The 22657-nt window shown below is 47.2% G+C and overlaps 1 protein-coding gene across 2 annotated transcripts in view; it reads left to right on the top strand.

The window, feature by feature from the left end:
- Rhobtb1 (Rho related BTB domain containing 1) overlaps positions 1-22657 on the top strand; it is a 66036-nt gene that overhangs the window by 34380 nt on the left and 8999 nt on the right. For both annotated transcript variants that reach the window (XM_005360152.2, XM_005360151.3), the window contains exons 5-8: positions 8562-8747; positions 12089-13059; positions 15108-15226; positions 21976-22126. In XM_005360152.2, coding sequence (XP_005360209.1) covers positions 8562-8747; positions 12089-13059; positions 15108-15226; positions 21976-22126 — 1427 coding nt within the window. The remainder of the gene's footprint in view (positions 1-8561; positions 8748-12088; positions 13060-15107; positions 15227-21975; positions 22127-22657) is intronic.

Here is a 22657-nt window from a genome sequence, read left to right on the forward strand (position 1 = left end):
CGTGTACATGCTAATAGGAGTCACATACTGACGCTGCTGGCCTAGACAAAGGGAACAATGACGACTGCCTTCTTCTGACTTTTTTTTTTCTCCTTTACCAACTGTAAGCTTTACAAATTGAGTTAAATTCCCAACGTTGACCTTTCAATACAGGGTGAGAGGAATTAAAAGCAAAAAGGAAAAAACAGCCATCAGTGTGTGTTGTTTCTGTAGCGAGATCTTCTGGTGGGGAGACAGATTCCAGGCCACAGTGCTTTTCCTTTCAGATTAGGTGGGTCAGAGGCAGGAGACTGTTGAGTAACTCTGTGGTCAGTCATTCTGGAACCTGCTTCCAGAAACTCCAGACCAAAAGGCATAGCTGTGAGCCAAAATGAAACTTGATCTCACTCTCACTGGCTGGAGCCTCCAAGGTCTTCTTCTGGGTGGGTTCTGAGCGAGTCTCCATATTTGTCCAGTTGGTCCTGTCTGCTACAGAGCATGTTCTCAGCTATTCTTCTTAGGAAGTTTAATAACCCTGCCAGCTGCTCCTAATACCAGCCACCGGTGACAAACATCTCTACTATAAGTCTACAGCTGCACTCTTTTTCCCAGACTTCTGTCCCAGCCCAGAAAACTGTGCAAAGGCTGCAGGAAGATGAATGAAAAAAAAGAGAAAATAGTGAATTGTCTCTCAAGTCTATCCTACTGGCTTCAGACACTCATTAAGTTGGGGTGTGTGTGTGTGTGTGTGTGTGTGTGTGTGTGTGTGTGTGTGTGTATTTCTAAAAGCAAGATGATCTTTGTAATCAAGGGCATCACCGAGCCTTAATCTTGCTGGACTCTCCTAGAATTAATCCAAAAAGCACCCTGCTCTCTTTCTTTACCTTTCTTTCGCTTCTGGAGATAATCTCATTCCTGGAGGAAAAAAAAAATGTTGCTCCTCTGCAGTTAAGAAAACGGTCAATGGATTTTTAAAACAAATTCAAATCATTTTTAAGAAAGCGTTTTAACTGGTTAACCTCTGCTCGTGTCCCCAAGACATCACGTGGCGGCCTTCCAGGAGCAACAGTCTGAAAAACTGTCATGGCTCACAATCTGTTCTCATTCCTGACCTCAACTCCAGCCCATCCCCTGCCCGACTTTATGTAGCCTAGTTTCGTTTCTTTTAGATTCAGAGTCTGCAGACATCTGTGGCCCCTTAGCCTTGTACACTTGGATAGCTCACAAGCCTTTTAATGGGATAAGAGCAATAGAGGAAACATGGGGAAGAAAAACAAGATCCTGAAGATGTTTTCGCTCCTGGTACTTGCGGGCAGTTTGCTGTATCCATTATAGCAGTTCCCTGGGGACCATGCTGAGCACAAGCGAGACGCCTTGGGTACCTTCTTGTGCCACTTGGTCCCATCCTGGATACGGTCACTCAAGCTCTGTCGGCACACCCTGCACCTGTCTCTCCTCCCAAGATCAAGCAAGAGTACCACCACCCCTCTTAGGTGCTGTCTCTTCTCTGGTCCCCTGCTTCTGCTGGCTTTTCCCCTCCCTGACCCCTGCTCCTCGATCACTCTGTCAGCAGTTTAATCCGATCGTGTCACGACAGTAACATCAGCTTATGAAAATAGAAATTGCATGCTCCACTCAGGAGCACCACTCAGGAGCCTGCTGGCTCACCAAAAGCCAAAGTCACACTCCTCTGAGAATCCTCCCACCTCAGCCTCTTTGTGGTTCTGTTTCTCCCATCCTCCTCCTCACCGCTGTGCTCCAGCAATGGGCCTCTTCCCTCGGGGAGGCATCCTAGGCATGCCTGCCTCTGGGCCTCACCTTTGCTAAGAGTCACTAGTTAGGGCTTTGAACTCTTTCCCCACACACAGCTGGCATATCTGCTCCCTCCCTTCCTTTCAGTTATTCCCAGAAATGTCAACTTCAGAGAGGGCCTCCCCAGAGGGCCTCAGTTCTATCCCCTGATACAGCTGTCCCCTTTCTCTGTTCCACGTTCTGGTTGGCTCTTGACGTAGCATCACCAGCTCTGCGGGTTTCTCTCTTGTCTCCATCCTCCACTAGGCAGGCATGAAAAAGAATAGCCAAGGTGAGGACAATTGTCCCCGGTGTCTCCAAGAGAGCCTTGCATGCCGTGGGCTGTCCCTGTTCTGTATGAACGGAATGGCTAGATGAGTGTAAACTGAGACAGGATGCGGGACAAAGCTAGCCCCTGGTGACCTTCAGACTCCAGAGAATTACTGAGAAGTCTGGGCGGAAATCTCTCTTTCCCATCAAGCTCAGAAAAGGTGTCTAGTTGACAGTTTGGCCTCATAAGAGTCCTCCTGGGCATTAATCCCAGAGGCTTCCCACCCAGCAGCACTGCTAGAGACATGCATGATTTCCTGGATCTGCAGCTGGCTTCGCTGCTCGGCACGGAAAGCCATGTGTCTCTGGCATTTTAGCTTTGAGGAAAACCAAAGAGGACCGAAGCGCCAACGTCAGGAGTTGGGAGAGTGTTTTATGTCTATCAGCCACGCATTCAATGAGGCCTTTCATTTGTTTCAATAAGTCGATGGGACGCCACTCAGTTTTGCTCTTGTTCTGCTTTCTCCTGGTAATGACGGCTTGAAATGGAAGACCCTAACTGTGTAGTGGTGTGGGAAGCAAATGGCCTGGGGCTGCCAGATGACAGCTGTGTCAGTTGCTTTCCCACGGCAGACACAGAATACCTGACAGGAGCAACTTAACAGAGCAAGGGTCTCTCTGGGCTCACAGTCTAGAAACACCGCCGGTCTCAGCTCTATGCAAGAAGCGGGTCTGTAGTTCAACCTGTGGCCACCAGGATAACCACCGTCAGGGAACAAAGAGAAAAGAACGTCGGTGCTCAGCTCTGTTTCTCAGGTTTTTCCGGTTTGAGGCCTCAACCGTCAGTTATATTCAGGGTAGGTCTTCTCTCCTCAGATAAACCTTCTCAGAAACCTGCCCTCACAGACGCGTGCAAAGGTGTCTATCCTACGTGATTCTAAATCCTCCTTAGTGATCAAGGTCGGCCATGGTCACAGCCCACCACTTTGGTTGGTAAGGCCGCTCACTGCTGTGGCATCTGTGCTAGGGTGGAGGGAACCAGCCATTGTGGATACTCTACTGTTGTCTGCAGTTTCTGATGGCACTGGCGGGCTGTCATGGCTACCTGCCGACTCTTAAGACTCTAAAGGTTTGCTTTGGCCAGATTTCTGTTGGGTGGAGGGAGCCGGGTCTAGCCTGTCACTTCCTGGTGAAACTGCATTTACAATAGTCACGCATGCTAATCACTCCCAAATCTGGATATATTTCAGGATGTTTTGACAGTTTCCCCCACATAACATCTGTACTTAAAGAAGCCTCTCTGCTCTTGGTAAAGTATTGGCTTGATTACTCCGCTCACATCCGGGGCCCTGCATGGTTCTTCTGCCCTGCTCTCCCCAGAGCTCCCAACCAGGCACCCCCACCTCCTACCCCCACAGGCCTGTTCTGTCCATCCTCCATGAGTTCGAGCTTCCCCAGGCATCCATCTCCAACCCAGTCATGTGCACCATCTCTGACAACTTCCTCCACATCTCATACACCCAGGCTGCTCCCCTACTAAAACCCAGAGCCACGCGCTCTGATCCTCTGCCATGCTCCCAGCTGTCCTGTGCTGTCTCAATGTGTCTGTGTGTGTCACACGGTCAGAGTACGGTGCATGAGAAGTGTGTGGTCGGTGTGAATGGTTTCGAAAGGTTTCTGGGAAGAACCTACCTCAGTGATCAGCAGGGAGAGGAAACTCGAAGGCCCACTCCTGGAGGTCAGGAACTCCTTGCTTGAATCTCGGCAAGAAGTGGATGCCCGGGCACTGGCAAAGAAAGCCCATTTGGATATGACTATGACCCCTACCTGTATACAGCTCATGGGGTCTCTCCTAGAAAAGTTAAAGTAGGTGTAGGTAATAGTGGTTTATAAAGTAGCAGGGTCTGAACACAGAATGAAAGTCTTAAGAGAAGATATGGGTAATTAAAAGAAGGCAATCCCATACAAAACTTGGAGGAATATCGCACAGGCTTCTTCTGCGCTTCAATGTTAGTCTTGCATGTCCACGCTGAGCCGAGCACCCTGGAGAAGGGCATGCAGCCAGCCACCCTACTCCCTTCATTCTGAAGGCCAGATAGAATACGTTTTCATTCACATTGCCTGTCAGAGAGGTCTGATGTGAGGTTTTTAGATAAAAGGTGACTTCGGGGTTCCTTATTGACTTAACGAGAGATAAGGTAAAGAAACCTAGGTCCACAGGCCCTTCAGCGTGACGCCCGTGGCAAGGCCGAGGGGCCCAGCAGAGATGGGAACGAATATAGAAATGGTATTCCTAACAATCTGTGCCTTTAAGCTTCTGGTAGCTTCTCCAAGCTCTTTCCACCAATAGCCTGTGCTTGTAAAAACAGCCTTGGAGACCCCTGCTATTTGGTGTTGAGTCTGGCTCCGGACAAGGTATGTGGAACGGACGGCCTTTCTCGGATTTCTTTAATGTTCCAACAAAGATTAGCCCTGGCCTGGCACAAACACTTCACATTGGCATCTCTAACAACCCTTCACATGCTGTCTTTGGCCGGTGTCTCCCCCGAAAGATAACAGGGAAAGTATGCCTCTGGGGTTTATTTAATATACAACAAAGAAAAACAGACACAGCTAAGGTTGACCTGGGCCCCTACAGTCTTGGGTGACCTGGCCCCTCTCCCACCCCTGCCTCTCTCTTCTGATGCTGGACATGCCCAATGGCTCTACCATTGATTCCAGACCAATTTTAACCAGCCAAAATATGTTACTTTGTAGACCTGACTTGATAGACACCCAAGTGAAACAAACTGATAATTCTCCCTTAGGAACAAGCAATCATTTTTTCTCTTTAAAAAAATTGCACTCGCGGATTCTATGTGCTAATGGACAAAAGGGTGCATTCTTAGCCCTGTGTGTTTTTGACTTTGTCTAATAAGCCCGTTTATCCCAGTCATGATTTTTTAAAATTAGAAATCAATACAATATGCATCCCAACCTTCCTCCTGCGCCCCTTCTCACTCTTGAAATTCTGAGGTTTAAAGTCCCATCCACCCAGGGCTTGGTCTCTGAGTGCTCCTGGTTTCCACCCCGGGAAGCTGCAAGAATTCCATTTAAATCCGACCATTCTTTTCACAACTGAAATGGAGTCTGAGATCACTTCTAGACAACCCTTACCGCCAAGCCTGTGGAGACATCCTCCTCACATTGTCCACGATTATTTTTAAACCCACTCTGCAAAATGAAACAAAACAAAACCAAACAATAACAGAGCCATGGAGACCGAACTTCTAGAAGCTGCTCTCCCCTATTTCTCTTCCCTGGGAGTGGCATTTTTAAATACGGGTTTATGTCAGACACTAAACAGTCCCCACACAAGAATGCCTATCTCCAAACTCCTTGGAATCCTGCCCCAAACTGGAGATATTCTTAGCTGCGAGTCTCCTGCCTTGAACTAGGTAGAAAGAAAAGCTGGCATCTAAAAGGAATAGATGGAATTCTCTAAATAGTTGCTTGATTTTTTTTTTTTGAAGTGTTCAAATATTTATACGCTATTTACTTTCTGGGTTGTTTTTTTTTTTTTTAACTCAGTGAGGTAGTTAATATTATTTGAGTTTTTATTTTTTTGTTATTAGTTAAATTTATCCTGGCTATAGTTCCCCCTTCCCACTCTCTTCCCATTCCCCACCCCTATCCATTCCTCCTCTGTGTCTGTTCATGTTATTTGATTTTAATGGGTGTGAGACCACAGAGGGTGCTGGCATATTGCCAGTTAGGAAAGGGCATTTGGAAGAGGGCGTCACGGGCACCTCTGTCTATAGCCCCGTCTCTTTGACCATTGGCTCTCAGCCTTTGCTGCAATTTCCCCTTTGGATGGCAAGACCTGAGGAGAGCACACACCACACGGCACACACCAGGCTTCTCCCACGTTTGTATCTAATCAATCAATGTGGTTGAAACAAAAGCAAGTTAGTAGTTAGTATATGATCTTACTATTAACTGATTTCAGTCTAAAATAAGTTCTCTTAGCAGCCAGGTAAGAAAACAAAAGAAGCCGGGCGGTGGTGGCGCACGCCTTTAATCCCAGCACTCGGGAGGCAGAGGCAGGCGGATCTCTGTGAGTTTGAGGCCAGCCTGGTCTACAAGAGCTAGTTCCAGGACAGGCTCCAAAACCACAGAGAAACCCTGTCTCGAGAAAAAAGAAAAAAGAAAAATATTCTGGGATTTTAACTCAGTGGGTTATTTGAACATCTATAATAGTGTTCTCAATGCATATTACTCTTAAATCCCGAGGCAACATGTGTGCAGAATGTTGGCTCTCTTCCCAGTTCCCCCCACAGATTTCAAGCACTTAGACACGGAAGTGACATGGCAGGACACTCACTGATGCCTCTGGACCTGCACCGTATCATTGCCTTGGTGCTGTTGTCAGAAGACTCCATTGGTCCATCACCCCTCCCAGGTCCTGTCTGGGCTTGCTTGCACATTCTCCGGCTAGAAACTCCCCTGTGTTCCGTGTCAAGAGTGGTATCTCAGTTACCTTGGCAACCAAGCCAGCTCTGGTTTCCAAACCTCACCTGCTACATCATACATTTAAACGGCAGGATTGACACTTAGTTACATGTCTGTCATAGAAATGAAGTTCTTCGAATGAGTCCCCTGACAGCTGCATGCCTTGACAGGGAAACTGAAGGCACCAATTAGAACAAAAGCATGATATGTATTTCACATACGTGCACGCACATGTGTGCGCGCACACGCACACACAAAGGAGTCCTCAACTTGGACAAGGGATGTACTTGCCTAATTCATTGTCTGAGATGCTGAGCCACACATATTATTCTCACCATGCCAAAATTCTGTGGTAGCTTTACCTTACGATCAGAACCGAGCTGATAGGACGCCATTACATACCCAATATAAACAGGATGATGAATGATAGAAAACTAAACTTGTGAGAAAAAAAAAGTAATATTCAAAGACTTCTTGGCTTTACTGGATACTGTTATTTACGCTGATTGGAAGTAAGACTTGATCACAGAATATTCTAGTAACTAAATCAGAATCTCAAAGACAAGATACGCCTGCTTCTCACTTATGTATTTATGCATATTTTTACACAGATTATTTACATATTATTCTAGCCTCCAGGAACCTTTGGTAATACCTTCACATTGAGATTATTCTCACCATGCAGAACAACACGGTCACTTACTTTGAGTCCTGGGTTTTCTTTTGCAATGTGAGAACATCTTAAACTCAGGAATTTTGCCTCTGTGCTGCTGCGGTCTGATGCAATTCTTTTTCCTGCAAATACAAGGAAAGACTCAACTTGAGAATTACATTTAATGCGAGCACCCTGCTGCACTCTGCATCAGAGGTGACTCTCCTCAGAAATTCGGTGGCCGCCTGCTTATATTTGTTTCCATTGATATGTAGGAAGAAAAGCTCATTAATGATTCAAGAAGAGGTATTTTTTTTGATTCATAGACTTGCTTCTTCCCATTACATAAACAATAAAGGCAAAAAATTAACATCTCATAAAAATCACGAGTTTATTGCTGAGTTTATTTGCAAGAAAGTCTTGACTCCCCGAGCATAAAAGTCCTGTTCTCACTTCTCCTGCCTGGCTGTTCTAGAAAAAATCTCTCGGCATATTTTAGCCTAGAAGGGAGGTTTGTTTTCCTGCTTGCCAGCTACCACCAAGCACCATATTTGAGCAACTGTATCATACAGCAATTCTTTGACTTCTAGAATGGTAAGTTACACTATAAAAAATGGAAGCTCCCAATGTCAAATTTCAGCAGAAGCCTTCCCCTCGCCTTCTTTTCCTGCCGTGTATCACCTATATAACACGGGAGGGGCCGAATGTCATGGCTCCTGGCCATCTAAGTCTTCCACTGACTTCATCCTCTTGCTTTATACCTAGTTAAAAAAAAAAAAAAAATCCAAATTCCTGCCAAGTCAGGGTTTCTCTGTTTGGAAGCAGATAAGGGGACGTGCTTCGGATCTGTGTGCGTGAGCAAGAAGGGCCGACCTCCTTCTTTGTATTTGCTGACGCCGTGCGGCAAATACTACCAACATCTCCACCGGCTGTTCGCTTTCTCTCATGGGGTCGGACATCTCCGCCTTTGTGTTTTATTCAGGGGGTCAGGGGGGGGTCTTGATCATTTCCTTTTATCTTGCAACTATTTCTCACGAGCAGAAATAGTTCAGCATGTGGGAATTCCAGAACAGAACCCCTTTGGACAGCCATCTCTTGGGAAAGTCACTCCATGGGGAACCCCCGGGCACATCCGCATTCCACAGCGAGGTGTGAAAATGAGCCGTGAGGCTGGGGCAGGGCTGGAATGTGGGGGCTTAGCAGGCTGTCTGCATGACTCATAGATGTGTTTCCTATTCAGCCCCCTTTTTTAAAAAAAATATTATTTCAACTGTGACGTGATGGTGTCAGAGAAGCGGGGGGAGAGAGGGACCGTAAGGGAGGGCCAGGGAGACGCGGGGGAAGGTGATGTGAGCTTCATCTTGTGGTTGCCTTTCAGGTCTGATGTTGTGGTCCTCTGCTTTTCAATCGCGAACCCCAACTCCCTCAATCATGTGAAAACCATGTGGTATCAAGAAATCAAGCACTTTTGCCCTCGAACGCCTGTCGTCCTGGTCGGCTGCCAGCTTGACCTCCGCTATGCCGACCTGGAAGCTGTCAACAGGGCCAGACGCCCCTTAGCAAGGTAAGCCGAGGACCCCGCCTGCAGCTGGCTCCTCAGTGAGAAAGTAGTTTATGGGCAGCTTAGATTTTCAGTGGCCACTGAGACTACACCTATCGGCCGGCCATAGACTTTTCGCAAAGTTGGTCAGCCATTTCGTCATGAAGCGAGCATCCTGATGTCTCCCCACACTCACCAGGGTCACGGGGAATTTCACCATAAGAACTGGGGCGTGTAGAAATGCTTTGGATGAAGGACTGTGTTTGAGTGAAGTCCTATACAAAATGTTAGCCACCCAGGACGGCATCGTTCTTGAAACCATGCCTGATTAGAATAAAATAAACTAAGGCTCAGAATGATCAGCTGCAGTTGTTGGCCAGCAAGCCATCCCAACAGAGATGGGCTTTCATTCCCAAGGCCACACGTCTAGATCGGTGTTGGTGTGGTGGTTGCTAGCATTTTTCTGGCTTCTGGTGTTTTGTGCAGTACTGTAGAGTGAGCCCAAGGCCTTCTACATTCGAGGCAGACCAGACATTCTACCGCTGAGCCATATCCCCATTCCTCGTTTTACTTTTTATTTAGAGCCAGGCAAGGTCTCACTAAATTTCTTAAGCTGATCTGGTGCTTACTCTGTAGCACAGCTGGGTTTTGAACTTGTGACCCACCTTCCTCGGCCTCCTGAGTGGCTGGGATTACAGGCCCACACTGCTAGGACTGGGCCAGTGTCCGGTTTTTAAAAACCATGCACAGCTGTGCCTAATGGCACCCTCCCTTGTAATCCCAGCACTTGAGAAGCAGAGGCAGGAGGATCTCCATGACTTTGAGGGCAACTTGATCTGTGTAGCAAGTTCGAGGCCAGCCAGAGCTGTACAGTGAGACCCTGGCTCAATAAACAAAACAAAAGCAAACACCTGGAAATCACATGGAGTTTTACTTGCAAAAAAAGGAAACACAAGGAGTGGAGAGATGGCTCAGCAGCACTGGCTGATCTTCCAAAGGTCCTGAGTTCAAGTCCCAGCAACCACATGCTGGCTCACAACTGTCTCTAGTGGGATCTGATGCCCCCTTCCGGCATAAAGTTGTCCATGCAGATAAAGTGCATGTATGCATAAAATAAATACCTAAGACCTTTTTTAAAAAGAAAGCAAACAAGACATATTAAATGTGTCTAATCCTTATGTTAACAAAGTATCAAAACTTTTTTTTTAATTAGGGTGTTTTTTTAGTACATGCAGTGTGGATACCAGTTTCAGAAAGAAATAAGAAATTTTAAAAACCTATGCTCTCAGAAGGTATTCTTGTATAAAACAATTTTGTCTGTTTCACACCCATATTCTCTGCTGAAGAACAAAATTCCCCCAAAGCTCTGATAGCAATGCCTTGCTTTAGTATTTACCTAACTGGCTTACACAAGCCTTCTCCGGTCCCCCCTTTTTATCCTATTGCAGTGACAACATTAGAGGAGACAGTTTGTGGTGCTCCCCATACATCCTGGAGGAAACTGTTGAGAGCATCTCCTGTTCGCTCTCCACAATCCCTCTGTTCCTACATGCCTGGACTAGAAATGGAATGTTCAGAATCACCTGGGGGTGGGGGTGGGTGGCGGAGTGGAGAGGGTGGCAGAACAGGCCAACAGCAGATAGGACCATCCCTTACGTAGAGCGACTTGGAGTGTTTATGAAGTAGGGCATCAGAGCTAAACTTTGGGTTAATCAATTAGCAAATTTCAAGTCAGCCCCAAGGACAAAGATCACACAAGGCCCACGGGAAGAGGCTTAAAGTCGAACCGTTTTCCCTGGATCTTTCCATCCTTGTCAGCACCCTGAGGTGTGACCTCCCTCCCTCCCTCCCTCCCTTTCTCCCTCTCTCTTTCTCTTCCTCCCTCCCTCCCTCCAGGTCTTCAAATCCAAATTCCATCCAGTTTTATCATTGTTCTCCTGGACCAGAGCCTGGGAAGCGTATGACTTTTGGTGTCAAAGGCAAAGTATTTAAGATCAACTTCTAAGAGCTTTTTTTTTTTTCTTTTTTCAGAATCCACTGTGTGTTTCTTGAAAACTTGTAGCAAATCACATCTTGTCGGTTCTGGAATCTTTCCCTGGTTATGTCACAAGCCCAGCACTGCACTGCTTATATTGGCCTTCCTGGGTTTGATTAAATTGTAAATGAGTTTTGTGTGCCAGACCAAAAGGGTGTGGGCTTTGTTCCACCCGCTTTGTGAAAACAGGAGAAACTGACACAGAGTTGCAGGCTCGGCCTTACCCATGCGATTTTAGTGCTTTTCTTGCAGTGATGGAACTCTGAGCTTCAAGCTCGAGTTCTGAAGAGAGGCTGCCTTAGTCAGAGCCCTTGCTGTCAAAAGACACAGCAACTCTGATAAAGAACACATTTAATTGCTTGCAGTTTTCAGAGGTTCCGTCCATTATCATCATGGCAGAGAGTTTGATGGTATTCAGGCAGCACGGTGGCATGCAGGCAGATGTGGTGCTGCCTACATCTTGACTTGCAGGGAACAGGAAGGCGACTCAGACGCTGAGAGGTGTCCGGAGCATAGGAAACCTAGAAGCCCGCCCCCACAGTGACGCACTTCCTCCAACAAGGCCACACCCACTCCAACGAAGCCACACCTCCTAATAGTGCAGCTCCCTGTGAGATTGTGAGGGGCCAATTACCTTCAAAGTACCACAGAGGCCAACTAACTGATTCGTGTACCAGCCCAAAGAAAAGATCCCTGAGGGTCTGATGGAAAGAGGGGGGGACTACATGAAAGAGGATTCATGGATCCAATAGTAGTTTCTAGACACGGTAGTCAGACCCATTGAGCTTCCTGCCTCTGTTTCTTCTTACCACAGAGTGAGTGACAGCAGAACTTTAGAGAACTCTCAGATGGTGTAAGTGAGATACATTATGAAGTTCTAAAATTGAAACGCTGCAGTGATGGAGATGACCATGGCAGCGATACCTTTTTTATCAAGCACCAAAAACAATGCTAGGCATTTTTATTATCTCATTTAAACCTCTTCTTTAAGGGCCCGTGCTCTTCAAAGATGGAAAACTAAGGCTCCAAGAGGTTAAACATCTTGCTCAAGACCACATAGATAGCAAAGGCCAATCCTTTTGTTATCTCAGTTACTGCTAACAGCATATGCTTTTTCTGCAGTAATAAATTCTTTATCTTGGAGTATCCATTGACTATGAATTTTCGGGACTCTTAAAGAATTTTAAATGTAAAAATTTAAGAAGCGAATGGGTTAATTGTCTGATTCGACTAGGAATCTAAAAATTTAGACACTATGCACCTCCTCCTTTTTTTCCTTTAAAAAAAAAAGGTTGATTAAATGCGTTTTCTCTTAATTCTCTTATTCCAGGCCCATAAAGAGAGGTGACATTTTACCCCCAGAGAAAGGCCGAGAGGTGGCGAAGGAACTCGGCATCCCTTACTACGAGACCAGCGTATTTGACCAGTTTGGCATCAAGGACGTGTTCGACAACGCCATCCGCGCAGCCCTCATCTCCCGCCGGCACCTGCAGTTCTGGAAATCCCACTTGAAAAAAGTCCAGAAGCCTCTGCTTCAGGCGCCCTTCCTACCTCCGAAAGCCCCTCCCCCGGTCATCAAGGTCCCTGAGTGCCCGTCCACGGGGACCAGCGATGCCGCCTGTTTACTGGACAACCCTCTGTGCGCCGACGTCCTCTTCCTTCTCCAGGGTCAGGAGCACATCTTCGCGCACCGCATTTACCTCGCTACCTCTTCTTCCAAATTCTACGACCTTTTTGTAATGGAGTGTGAGGAATCCCCTGGCTGGGGTGGAGGAGCTGGAGAAGAGGTGCCATGCAGGGATTGTCAGGGGCGGGTGCAAAGCATTAGCCCAGCCGAGGAAGGGGGAAAAAGTCCCCAGAGGATCCCTCAGGCTGGCCCAGGGGCCTCTTCAGGCCAGGTCCTGTTGGAGAGTCTGACTTTGCAGACGGAAGCCTCGGGTTCTGAGGCACAGGCCCTGTCCGGCTGGAGCAAGGGGTTTGTCAGCATGCACAGGGAGATGCGGGTCAACCCCGTTTCGAAGCGGGTAGGCCCAGTGACCGTGGTCAGGCTGGACTCATCGATGCAGTCCAGCCCTTTCCGGACCCTGCTGCGATTCCTCTACACGGGGCAGCTGGATGAGAAGGAGAAAGATTTGCTGGGACTGGCTCAGATGGCCGAGATCCTGGAGATGTTCGACCTGAGGATGATGGTGGAGAATATCGTGAACAAGGAAGCCTTTATGAACCAGGAGATCACGAAAGCCTTCCACGTCAGGAAAGCCAACCGGATCAAAGAGTGTCTCAGCAAGGGCACGTTCTCAGGTGAGCAGGGCCCCTGTGAGCCATCGAGGCCTTTGTGCCAGGTGGGGGTGGGGGTCATAAATGCTAGCTAGACAGCATGAGACTGAAAAAAGTTAACAGAATAAAGAAGATAATTAACAAAGTTAACCCTGGTCAGACCTGAGAGGTAGTCCTTCTACCTTACAGATGTTGAGAAGCAATGGCCCCCGAGGGGCCAGGTCACTTTGTCAGCTAAGTGGCAGCAGGGAGGGCAAGAACCCAAGCCTTGCCACGACAGAGACCTAGTCCCTCAACCTCCAGCACTCAGGGTAGATCAGGTGACTCTGAGCCTCTCTCCAGGGGCTTGACACGTGAACTTCCAGGCTCTGGGATCTGTTCTCTGACCAGTGCCCATTGTTCTATTCTTCTCCATTGACCTCTGGTCATAAGGTCACTGAAGCCCCCGGGGAATGGTGTATTACCACTGCCATCACCACTACCACCACCACCCCCGCCACTCTCCTGTCTGTGCCCCTGTACTCCTGAGTCCTGATCTTTCTTCTTTCATCTTGACAAACTAATGCCACGCACAGCCGTTGGTGTCCTTCCAAGAGCAAACTCCCTAGAGACTGCATCCGGTCTGTTTTACTGGCCTTTGCTTTGTTCTGTCTGTGGTACATGTATACTCTTTTTATTCTAGAATCTTTGTCTCGGGACGTGGGTGTGTGGGGGAGTGGAAGTGGACTTCACTGCACAAGTTGACTTCCTGAGCTCTGTTTACCGGGCTACCTCTATTTTCGTCTCTGTCTCCCATAATCCCTGCCACGGCAACTCCGCATTCATATTCCGTGACCTGACGCTGAGTCACTCTATTCATTTTAAAGCAAGGAGTGGGTAACATTTACTACAAACATTGGTTGCCATGGTGCAGAAGCAGCTCTGTGCGCGTTACTGAAAAGAATGTATTGCAAATATGCGCTCCATTAACTGGTAGGCATGAAAGCTGACTAAATCCCTCTCTAACTGCCCAGGTGAGCCAAGCAAAAATGGGGGTCCCCGTGGGACTCCTTTACGAAAGAGAGGCCCTGGCATGTCACTTCAGGGGTGACTGAGACATCTGAGGTACATAATGGATGGCATTGGGACATTGTTCCATTTTCTTAGCTGCAATCAGCTAGAGAAACCCTGTCTCGAAAAACAAAAAAAAAACAAAAAAACAAAAAAACAAAAAAGAATTTCATGATAAAGAAATTGGAAATGATGTGTTAGTACACACACACACAGAGACACATACATACACATACATATGTGTGTGTGTGGATAGATAGATAGATAGATAGATAGATAGATAGATAGATAGATAGATAGATAGATAGATAGAGAGGGAGAGAGGGAGATAGGTATGCAGGGCACTTGAGGTTAAACAGTAACAAGCAATAGATGAACCAGTCTTGTATGTGCTGAACATCCATCCCCAGAGCCTGAAAAATCCAAGACCCAAAATGCTCCAAATTCCAACTCCAACTTTTTGAGTGTCAGCGTGTGAAAACTTCATGCCGGTCTTGACAGGACAGAATTAAAGTAACAACATTTATCCCAGTCACTGGTCACAGTGGTCCCCAAGCAACCATGAATGTTAGTTCATCTGAAAGGTTATCTTACAAAGGTACAGCGACTTCAACAATGAACCATGTTGATTGAAATCACTTACAGGCTGTGTATACAAGGTATCTGAAACATCTGCTAATTTCATGTTTAAAATTCACCTTTCAGCACCAGGATCGTCATTATGTATGTGTAAATGTGTCAACCTCTGTGCAAATCCCAACTCTAAAACACAAAAAGATCATCCTCTCCTTTCTGCTACTTCCTGACCCTGAGAATTCGTGTTATGATCCTGTGGGCAATTTTTCAAGGTACCCTCCTTGATGTTGGAGCTGGATGTTTAGGAAGTACGGATTGGAGCAGGATCTGTAGACCTGAGAGTCACGAGCAAGAGATACAGTTTGATGGATATATACGGAGCAGAAGACTAGGGTGAAACCCCTTGCAAAAGTGGTTCACAGTTTTGTTTCCTCGATCCTTGGCAGATGTGACATTTACCTTGGATGATGGAGCCATCCGTGCCCACAAGCCACTATTGATCTGTAGCTGCGAGTGGATGGCCGCCATGTTCGGGGGGTCCTTTGTGGAAAGCGCCAACAGTGAGGTAGGTGCCTCGGAAGCCCAGAATGTGGAAGCAGCCAGATGCTTCCCTTCTAACAGCTCCGTGAAATAGTCCCTCAGGTTGGGCTTCAGGGTGAAGTCATACTTGCTGTGTGGGGAGCAGGAGGCTGTTGGTCAGTATAGAGTGAGATCAGGAGGTGTTTAGCATGCAGGCTCACACTTGAGGAGTCATGACTGGCCATACTTCCTTTACAAAAATTAACAAGGCAGCCAGGTACCATCAAAATCAAGGACAAGAGCCTGTCTTCTGTGGGAAAGTAAAAAGATCCTCAGTCAATGGAGAGCCAGCACTGTCCTTAATCAGACAGGAGACCTTGCCCAACCCAGTCGCTAGGCTGGGGGAAATGCCATTGGAGGCTCAGCCCCAATTTTCCCACCTTGCTAGGGGGAGGGGGTAGCTAGGCGCGTTTGTTTGGGGTAAGGAAATGAGAGGTGGTTGAATGCTCGCTGCTCTGGCACGCTTTTCAAAGAGTGTGGGTCCAGCAGAAGCAGAAGAGTCCTACCCTACAGAAGAAAAGACTTAGAATGTCTTAGGCAGCTTCTCAAAGACGCTGTCTTTATCTTCATACAAAATCGCCAGGGGAAAAAAAAGAAAATCCATTCAAGTATTTCTAAATAAGTATAGGTGGAGCAAACAATTCTGTTGAGTTTTGCAATATTTCCTTAACATCTTTTTTTTTTCTTTTTTCTAAAAAATAACACGGGGACACCCCATCAAGTTTACTGTCCTTGGGGGCTAGCGTTGCTTAGCTCAGCATCTCTCCCAACTGTCAACAGAAAGACTGAAAACAAAGGGTAACTTTTCCAAAGGGTGCTCCCAGGGTGCAGCGGAGCTCTCCCAAGGTGCCCCGGGAGTTTGCATTGCATCTCCAAGTAGGGAAACAGAATCCTAGAATCACAAGCCCAGGAATGGCTGGGACCGAGAAGGTCACTGGGCCATCCCCCTGCTTCCAGAAAGAAACACAGCTGCTGCCTAATCAGACCCCAGAAACAAGTCCTGCCCTTTGGGGTGGGGGGGAACACTTTAGAATTATCCCAGCGGTCTCTTCTGGCATCCTTAAGAAATCAGGAAGTTCTTTGATTTGCTAAGTCTCCCTCCAGTGTGCTCAAAGGGATTGAGAGTTTAAAGGGAGGCTTCTCCGTGCTAGGAAGCTACACAGAAGAGCCTCCCCTCCTCGCCCCGCCCCCGCAATCCAAAAAAACGTAACTCTTCACCCCCAGGCTGGACGGCCTGGAACAAGTGACTTCTGCATTCCAGGTCTCCCTCAGTAAAGCAGTCAGTCATGACCCGGATGTAGTTGTGAGGTGTGAGCTGTCTGTATCTATGAAGTAATTCCTGAGCATTTAGTCCAGCCTAGCCAACAAAGATTGGTTAACAGGGATGCGGATGGGAGTCTTGCTTTCTGACAAGAACGATCAGGGTAGTTACCCCTCCATAGGCCCTCCCAGGGTTGGCCTTTTCTGGTGTGTGTCCCTGTCTGTCCAGCCCCACCACACCTGCTGTTGGTGTCATTATGTGAGTGGAGCCTATGATCAAGGTCAGGACCCCCGGCTCAGAGCAACAGTATCAGCGCTGACCCAGGGGACACTAATTAATCCCCTTTATCCCTTCACAGAAGGGACCTCTAATCTCTCCAGATTAACATGTGCAGCAGAGGTAACCAAAACGAAACCTAGCCGTGCTTGGGTGAGCACACACGCCTTATGTGGCGACTGGCCGGCAGGATGTGGCCACTGGTTCAAAGGAACTTGGGTCCTAGCCCTCCCCTCCTCTCTAAGGACTGAAGCTAAAACTAATGCGGGCAGAGATTGCACTAATTAAGAAAGAAAGAAAGAAAGAAAGAAAGAAAGAAAGAAAGAAAGAAAGAAAGAAAGAAAGAAAGAGAAAAGAAAAAAAAGACCATTAACCAAATCACCAAAATTTCATGAGCTCTAGCAATGTCATCCACTGGTGACATGACCACTTCTTGTCCCTTCTCTCTGTTTCTAAGAGAGACCATAAGAGGTGCTCATGAACTTTTATCTCAGTGTGGCTGTGACCTGGGGCCAGTGGCCAGCCTTCTCTTAAATCTGCTTCCTCGGCTACTAAATGAGAATGACAGGTGAGCGTTCTCGCGAGGGCAAACTAAGCAGAGACATGCGTGTGCCATGCCTGGAGCAGATAGGTAATGCCCAGCAAACGGTGTCACCCCTTTAAATTCTCCCACTGAGGGTAAGGGCGCTCGTCCCATAACAACTCTAGATTGAGAAGCTGACAGCCACTGCGCGGTGGTGGTACACACCCTTAATCCCAGCATTTGGGTCGCAGAAGTGGGCAGATCTCTGAGTTCAAGATCAGCCTGGTCTACATAGCAAGTTCCAGGACAGCCAGGGCTACACAGAGAAACCGCATTTTGAAAAAGGAAGGAAGGAAGGAAGGAAGGAGGGAAGGAAGGAAGGAAGGAAGGAAGGAAGGAAGGAAGGAAGGAAGGAAGGAAGGAAGGAAGGAAGGAAGGAAGGAAGGAAGGAAGGAAGGAAGGAAGGAAGGAAGGAAGGAAGGAAGGAAGGAAGGAAGACCAGAAGCAAATAAAGAAACTGGGAGCCTGTTTTCTAATCTAAGACAGGAAGGTGGCAGCCGTCACAGATAGAAGTGAGCCTCATGAAATGGTCACAAAATCCTCCAGGAAGAACTTTGCTCTTTCCTTATTCTTGGAATTAGCCTTTCTAGGTCATCTTTTTAACGTTGTTAATTTTTTATTGATCTTTTTGTGATTTATTTATTTATTTATTTTTGTATATGGATGCTTTGCCTGCATGTGATGTCCAGCTATGTGTAGTGCCCAAGGAGGTCAGCAGAGGACGTCAGGTCCCCTGGAACTGGTCTTAGAACTGGTATCCTCTGCAAGAGCAGCCAGTTCTCTTGACCACCGATCCATCTTTCCAGCCCTCCTTGGTCATCTTTCAAGTCTGTTTGGTCTTGGGGAACTCGGACGTAGCCCCTGAAATTCAGCCCTTATTTTTTTCAGGGTACAAAAAGGACCTCTACACACATATATCTAGGAAAGAGGACAGTGAGCCATGAACGTTAGATTAAATTTTATCATTTAATATAGAAGAAGACATTTCTATTTTGCTTTTTTTTTTTTCCCTTCATTACTTTTTAAAGTACCAGTAGGTCTCGTTCCTTCCTACTGAGGTACTCAGCAAGCAGTTTACTTCAGATGCTTGCCAGGATATGGCCCGCAGTGGGCTAGCTCTAGAATACTCGCTCACCCTGTGTGAGACTGTCTCTAGCTACAAGCCTAATGGTCTGCGCTAATCTTCGCAATGACAATGTTAAACCAACTAAAGAGGAATGCAGGCACTGGTGGTGGTAGTGTTCTCCTCTTTGGGTCACTCCGAGTGTTTTCTGGGGTCGCTTTGAAGGAATAGGTTTGCGGACGTCATGCCGTCTCTTGTGGCTCTGCCCTTGGATTGCTATTCTCAGGGGCTGCAAGTAGATCTCCCCATTGTTACATGGTGAACTAAAAGCATGGAGATCACAGAAACAGGATTTGAATTTTGTTTTGCTTTATAAAAAGCCATCAGCACTGAGGGGGAAATGCATGTTATGAAAGTGTTTTGTGTTTCTTTTCATGTGTTGATTACCCCTAAAGGGTCCCTAAGATGATCTGCCAAAATGAGTCATCCCTTCAAAGGTGTTGACGTCATCTTAGCGAAAGGGAAGCAGCTGGCCTCTGGCGATTACACACAGCAGAGCCCTTTGAGGACCTCTGGGAGCCAGGGCCGCGCTCACTGGACTCTGTCTCCTGTTCCCAGAAACCGCCCCTTGTCACATCTGTGTTTCCGATGCCCATTTTACCTTTGCTGAGCAACCTGGCAAGCACTCTAAGCACACAGAGCCAAGGGAATCTGAGAGGTTTCAAAACCCAGCCTTAGTGAAGAAGTAACATTGGCAAGCATTCTGAATTCTTCCTGAGTCACAGATGGGGAATCTGAGGGTCAGAGAGAGTGGGTGACTTACTGAGGGCCACACAGGACTGATTGGTGTGCCCCTGGGCTGTGTTTTGGCAAACCTCTGGGCCAGCCCACACACTCTTTCCCTATCTCCTAAAGACACACTGCACACCTCCATTTCTGGAAGAGCAGATCCCCACAGCTGAGACAGCACACGCTCTCTACCCTGATCATAGTTCTTAATGTTTTATAAAACACGGGTGCTTTTACTATAAAATAGGTCAAATATGAAAGTTTTGCACCTTAGCATTCAAGTATGCAAAAAAGGCCACCTACCTAAAAAAATTCCATGAGTCCAAACACCATTCTAGAGAAAAAAAATTCACCATATGTTTACATACATAGAGGAGCCTATGGCTTCTGTCAGCTTGTTGTTAGTACTATATAAATGTGTATGCCTGTAAACAAAGATGTGTGTGCAAGCAAACGCACAAGCATGCCCAAGGTCAGATGCACAGCGGAAGAAATTATTCCTGCTTGGCACAGCTAGGGGAAGGGAATGCGCAGCTCTGTGCCATCATTGGCACGTCACAGATGAGCCAGCTTGTGTTGTTACAGTCTGTCCTGGAAACCAAAGGGACAGGAGAGGTGGAAGCGCCAGCAGCGGCAAGCGACAGTCTTAGCTTGGAGCTATTTTAAGATCCTAATATCAGTTTTGACTCCTCGCATTCTCTCATCACAGAGGTTATCCTGGGCACTGGAAATGATGAGCAGTAGTAACAACCCAGGTGTTTATTTACCAAATCATCATTGGTTTTGATACCTGGGTCTGAGAGCAGGGGATAAGCCTGCTTAATATTTCTAGAAGTTTGTTCGGAGCCTTCCTCCATGACGTGTGGGAGAATAACTCTGCCTGGAAGTAGATTCTGCCTCCGATGTGGCCGGTGACTACCCAGGAGGATAACATCAAAAATGGCAATAGTTTTACTCTGGGAAGGTCGTCCATGAGCCCACATAGAATGTGAAGGGGATACATGTATGCGTGTTCAGGTGCATTTGCAACAGGATCCCTTTATGTGTGTTTATATATGAAGTGACTAATCCTACAGCACAGATATAGTCATGTATCCATAAAGACGGAACCATAAGTAATACATACATGCATATATAAATATATATATACACACACACATATATATATGGGGAAGTGTATTTTTATATGCTGTCTTCTGTTTTGTTAAAGCATCAGAGTAAGAAGTCTATAATGCTTCATCCTTTCAAATTAGAACTGTAGTTCCCAGAACTACTTGTGAGAGCCAAGGCTTTATTGCTCTGCAACCCAAAGCACTGGCATAAGGAGACTCCGGGTTACGCAACTTCAGAATTGTGCTCCCTAGGTTTAAATCCCAGTCATGGCTGACTAACCCTGCAACCCTGGGCATGAAACTTAGCTTTCTTGACTGCTGTGTCCTTGCCCATAAAACAGCAAAATTAATAGTCTTTTCTTCCAAGGACAGATGTAAGAATCATATTAGATGGTGTGTACAGAAAGCTGGGCATAGAATCTTCTATTAAATCTGCATTCCAGTCCAAAAAACAAAGGGCGTCATTCTGTACCCTGTCAGTCCCCACCCTGTAGAGTGTATGAGTTGGGGTTTGATTGCTGTGCTGAGACACCATGACCACAGTGCTTGTTATGGAGGAAAACATTTAATTGGGGGTAGCTGACAGTTCAGAGGTTCAGTTCATTATTGTCATGGCGGGAAGTATGTTGGCCCACAGGCAGACATGGTGCTGGAGAGATTGTTGAGAGTTTTACATCTTGATCGGCAGGCAACAGGAAGAGCAGGTGAGCCACTAGGCAGACTTGAGCTTCTGAAGCCTGAGTGCCCACCGCCAGTGACACACTTCCTCCAACAAGGCCACACCTACTCTAAGAAGGCCACACCTCCTAAAAGTGCCACTCCTTATGAGCCTGTGGGAGCCCTTTTCATTCAAATCACCCCCCACGGAGTTAGTGAAGATCTGAAACACAATGTGTAACCCCACTGATTTGTGCCCCCCTCCTCCACATAGGACGGAGGCCTCAGGTCATTCATTCCCTGGCCTCTTAGAAAGTATAATGTGTTATAAACAAAAGCTCCACACACATGGGACAAGAGGTTGTGGGCATTCTCAGGGGATCATGCCCCGCATCCAGCTCAAACCATGTCTCCAGGTGTACCAAGCAGGAGTTCTTTGGCTACTCTACTCTGCAGAGACCCAGTGATATATCTGTAGTTCTGGCCCCGTGTGCTTGTGGGAGAGAATACTGACGTATAGACACCATGCTGGCAGACACTGAAGGGTCATCAGAATGCAGTGTGTCCCTGTACCGCTAGTGTGGTCATGGCCACCTGAGAGAGGGGATCCGTCATGTCTGTAGCAGTCCAGCTAACAGCTCCCAGTGCATGTCACATGCCGAAAGATTTCTCGCTCCACAACCGAGTATCTTCAGGTTCTTGACAGGAAGGGCCCATAATGTCATAACACATTTACGACCCATTTGTCTGATTTATAGGCCCAATTAGCCATTGAAAACATGCCACACCAGGCTCCGTCAGGTAGCAACGCTCTCTCTTGCACCTACAAATCAAACCGGTAGGTTTACAGCCATAAATACCGAAAGGCCCTCTCAGCGCAGCCTCGGAGCCAATCAGGTCACGTGGTCGGGATGCTTATCAGCCCCCTAGCAAGCAGCAGGTGAGCAGTCCCTGGTTTCTGCAGGCGCACTGAACCGTCTGTACACTGTTGCAGGTGCATCTCCCCAGTATAAACAAGACGTCAATGCAGGCGGTGTTGGAATACCTCTACACCAAGCAGTTGTCGCCCAACTTGGACCTGGACCCCCTGGAGTTAATTGCCTTGGCAAACAGATTTTGCCTGCCACACTTGGTTGCACTCGTAGGTAAGGCTGGTGACTTGGTGTCTGGTAGCCACGTTGATCAAAAAAAAAAAAATGGCACTTAAACAAATACAAGATTGCCAAGGTTCAGACTCTAATTTCTATCTTTCCAAACCGAACAGTCCTGGGCAGGAGTGGGATGGGGGTGGGGATCAGTCCAGTATATCAGTCAGCCTAATTTGATGCAAGGAGTATCTCCGAAACCACTCTCTGATAGGCCCTGTTCATTTGTTTGGTTTTGTAAATGTACAATGCTGGGTACCTGGCTTTGGAGGCACACGCTGAATTTTATGTGGACCACAAAATTTGAAATCAAGCTAGCGGGTCAGTGTTATCCCACGGCACAGTGCTGCGCACAGGCGTAGGCTTTGAGGAAGGAACATTTAACGAAGAGGTAGAGAACAGAGGATCCGAAGTCCTCTCCCCCAGGCTCCCCACCCTGGTCCCTTTGCTTCCCGGCTAAGTGACTTGTCCTTTGTGAGACTTGAGCTCTGTGTCTCAGTCTTCTCTCGCTTTAAAATGGGTCCCTGAGCT

The sequence above is a fragment of the Microtus ochrogaster genome, linkage group LG2, assembly GCF_000317375.1.
Source record: "Microtus ochrogaster isolate Prairie Vole_2 linkage group LG2, MicOch1.0, whole genome shotgun sequence".
Taxonomy (NCBI): domain Eukaryota; kingdom Metazoa; phylum Chordata; class Mammalia; order Rodentia; family Cricetidae; genus Microtus; species Microtus ochrogaster.